Source organism: Lynx rufus, unplaced genomic scaffold, assembly GCF_022079265.1.
Source record: "Lynx rufus isolate CCGP_SWC_20201006 ecotype Redwood Valley unplaced genomic scaffold, mLynRuf1.p SCAF_10, whole genome shotgun sequence".
Classification (NCBI taxonomy): domain Eukaryota; kingdom Metazoa; phylum Chordata; class Mammalia; order Carnivora; family Felidae; genus Lynx; species Lynx rufus.
The window spans coordinates 62,188,052-62,190,382 of record NW_025814824.1 but is presented as its reverse complement, the minus strand read 5'-3'; the positions used below and the strand labels follow the sequence as shown (position 1 = coordinate 62,190,382).

General features: G+C 49.0%; 1 protein-coding gene across 1 annotated transcript; it reads left to right on the top strand.

The window, feature by feature from the left end:
- Positions 1–1,466: 1,466 nt before the first annotated feature.
- On the top strand, positions 1,467–2,090 carry LOC124524422 (putative HTLV-1-related endogenous sequence). The gene has a single exon (XM_047096699.1). The coding sequence runs from the start codon at positions 1,467–1,469 to the stop codon at positions 2,088–2,090; it is 624 nt and encodes a 207-aa protein (XP_046952655.1).
- Positions 2,091–2,331: the final 241 nt, after the last annotated feature.

Below are 2,331 nucleotides of genomic sequence, written 5' to 3'. Positions count from 1 at the left end.
GGCTCAGAGCCTGGATCCTACTTCCGATTCTGTGTCTCCCTCTCTCTCTGCCCCTCCCCTGCTCATACTCTGTCTCTCTCTCTCTCTCTCTCTCAAAAATAAGTAAATATTTTTAAAAACGCTTTAAAATAATCACAGTAATAATCAATGAAGGCAACTTCCATCAATGGATGGTAAAGTCAGCAAGTGAAAAGTCTGAGGAGAAACAAGATACCTGCATAGTTTAGAAACTCTCCCATTACAAGGGAAAAGTAGTAAATTTACGTTAGAGAATCATAGCAGTCACCATCTTAACCAAGTGATCAATAATATCAAAAGCAGTGTCTCATAACATGAACCTCTCATATGAGGAACTGAGAAGGTACATCCACTTCCGCGGCATCAACAAAAAATGCACAGCTGTAATCTAATCATAAGAATATATCAGACAAAATCCAATTGAGGGACACTCTACAAAATAACTGACCAGGATTTTTCAAAAGTGTCAAGATGTGGAAAAACAAGAAAAGACTAATGAGCCACTCCGATTAAAAGCAATGTGGGATCTTATACTGGATCCCAGAACAGAAACAAAGTCCATTAGTATAAAAAAATTATGAAATCTGAAAAAAAAAAAAAAGTGGTAGTTTGGTTAATAGAATTGTACTAATGATAACTTTTAAAATTTTGATTACTGTACTATAATTATATAAGGTGTTAACATTTTTTTTTTAAAGCTGTAAAGAACTTTTTTTTTTATTAAAAAAAATTTTTTTTTGAGACAGCACAAGCGGGGTAGGTGCAGAGAGGTGGGGTTGGGGTAGAGGGACAAAGGATCCTAAGCTGGCTCTGTGCTAACAGAGAGCCCCATGCGAGGGCTCGAACTCGCTAACCCTGAGACCACGACCTGAGGCTCAACTGACTGAGCCACCCAGGCGCCCTGAAAACTCTATTCTTTTGAAACTTCTCTGTAATTGTAAAATTATTTCAAAATAAATAGACTTCTTAAAAAATGTATTAACTGATGTTTCACATGGGCCAACTGACATTTATAAGTCAAGAGCTGCCCTAATACTTGTGGAGGCGGGAGTGCCAGGTGCTCTGCAACCGATCCTTGGGTGCTTACAACTATTATTACCTGCGTACCCTTAACACTCAGGTTTCCCGTGAGGAAAGAGTACTGGGAGGTTCACTAAATTACTTAAGAGGTTATTTAAAAGTGAAACAGCCCCAATTATCAAAAAAACTCCAAAACTGCCGGCAACCTTCCGCCCCCCAAAAGCGATGAACACCGTCCTAGAGATCCCACAGGTCTTCCCACTGGTGGCCCCGAATGTTCTCAGGCACGTCCCCCCGAGACGGGGCACTGACTTGGGAAAGAAAAGTCATGGCCCCAAGTCCTCCCATATGGTCTCTTCTCTAAGCCCTCTGATTCTGAATTTATAAAGGAGGGAGTGAGATGCGGGACCTTCCAGAACCACCTTCCGATGTGGCTGACAGGAGGCTCCGATTTCTGGCTCCCCAGTCCTCCCCTCATTGCCCCCGAGCCTGGAGTCGCCTCTCGCTCGCTGTGTCGCCCCCGGCACCCCTGGGCCACAAACACCAGACACCGCCACCTGGGAACGGATGCACGAGCGGTCTCGGGACCAAGGCGCCGGCGACCCTGCGACCCTGACGACCTAGGGCCCACACTGCGTCACGGGCAGATCAGGCGCAGGAAACTTTCCCACCCCGCGACCCCGGGAGGCCGCCAAGCTCGCCCTGTCGGCCGCCTCCCAACACCCGCTTCGAAGAGAGCTTCCAAAAACGAAACCGCCACTTCGTGGAGCCAGGAGGACCCCCAAAGCCCTCGCACTCCGGACCTGATGCCGGGCTTCCCACCCGGCGCCTCTCGCGCGCGCGCGGGTTCAGCGCCCAGCCGGTCAGGGCCTACGCCCCCGAAGCAGCCTCCCGCAAACCCCTTACCTCCCGCCGGGGCGCTCGAGGCCGGTTGGTGTGCACGGCGCAGGCGCGGGCGCGACGGGGCGGGGCGTCGTGATGGGCTGGCTGGGCTGGGCCACGCCCCCTCCCGGCCCTTTTGGGCCCAGTGGGGCGTGGCAAGGTCTCTGTAGCTGCTCCCAGCCGCAGGAATGATTTAAAAGAGTGGTCTTGGTTTACGTTGGAGGTTGTAACATTGGAGCCGGAACGAAAGAGACCCACAGTCGTTTTTTTAAGTCTCTTTGTTGTGTTATCAGTACGAGATAATTCATACTGCACAGCCTTCTACATTTTGCAAAGTTTTTCCGTCCATTTTCCTGTTTTAACACGGATTTTGGTGGGCTAGCCTTGTGTTCTAAGCTTTTTACACATGTA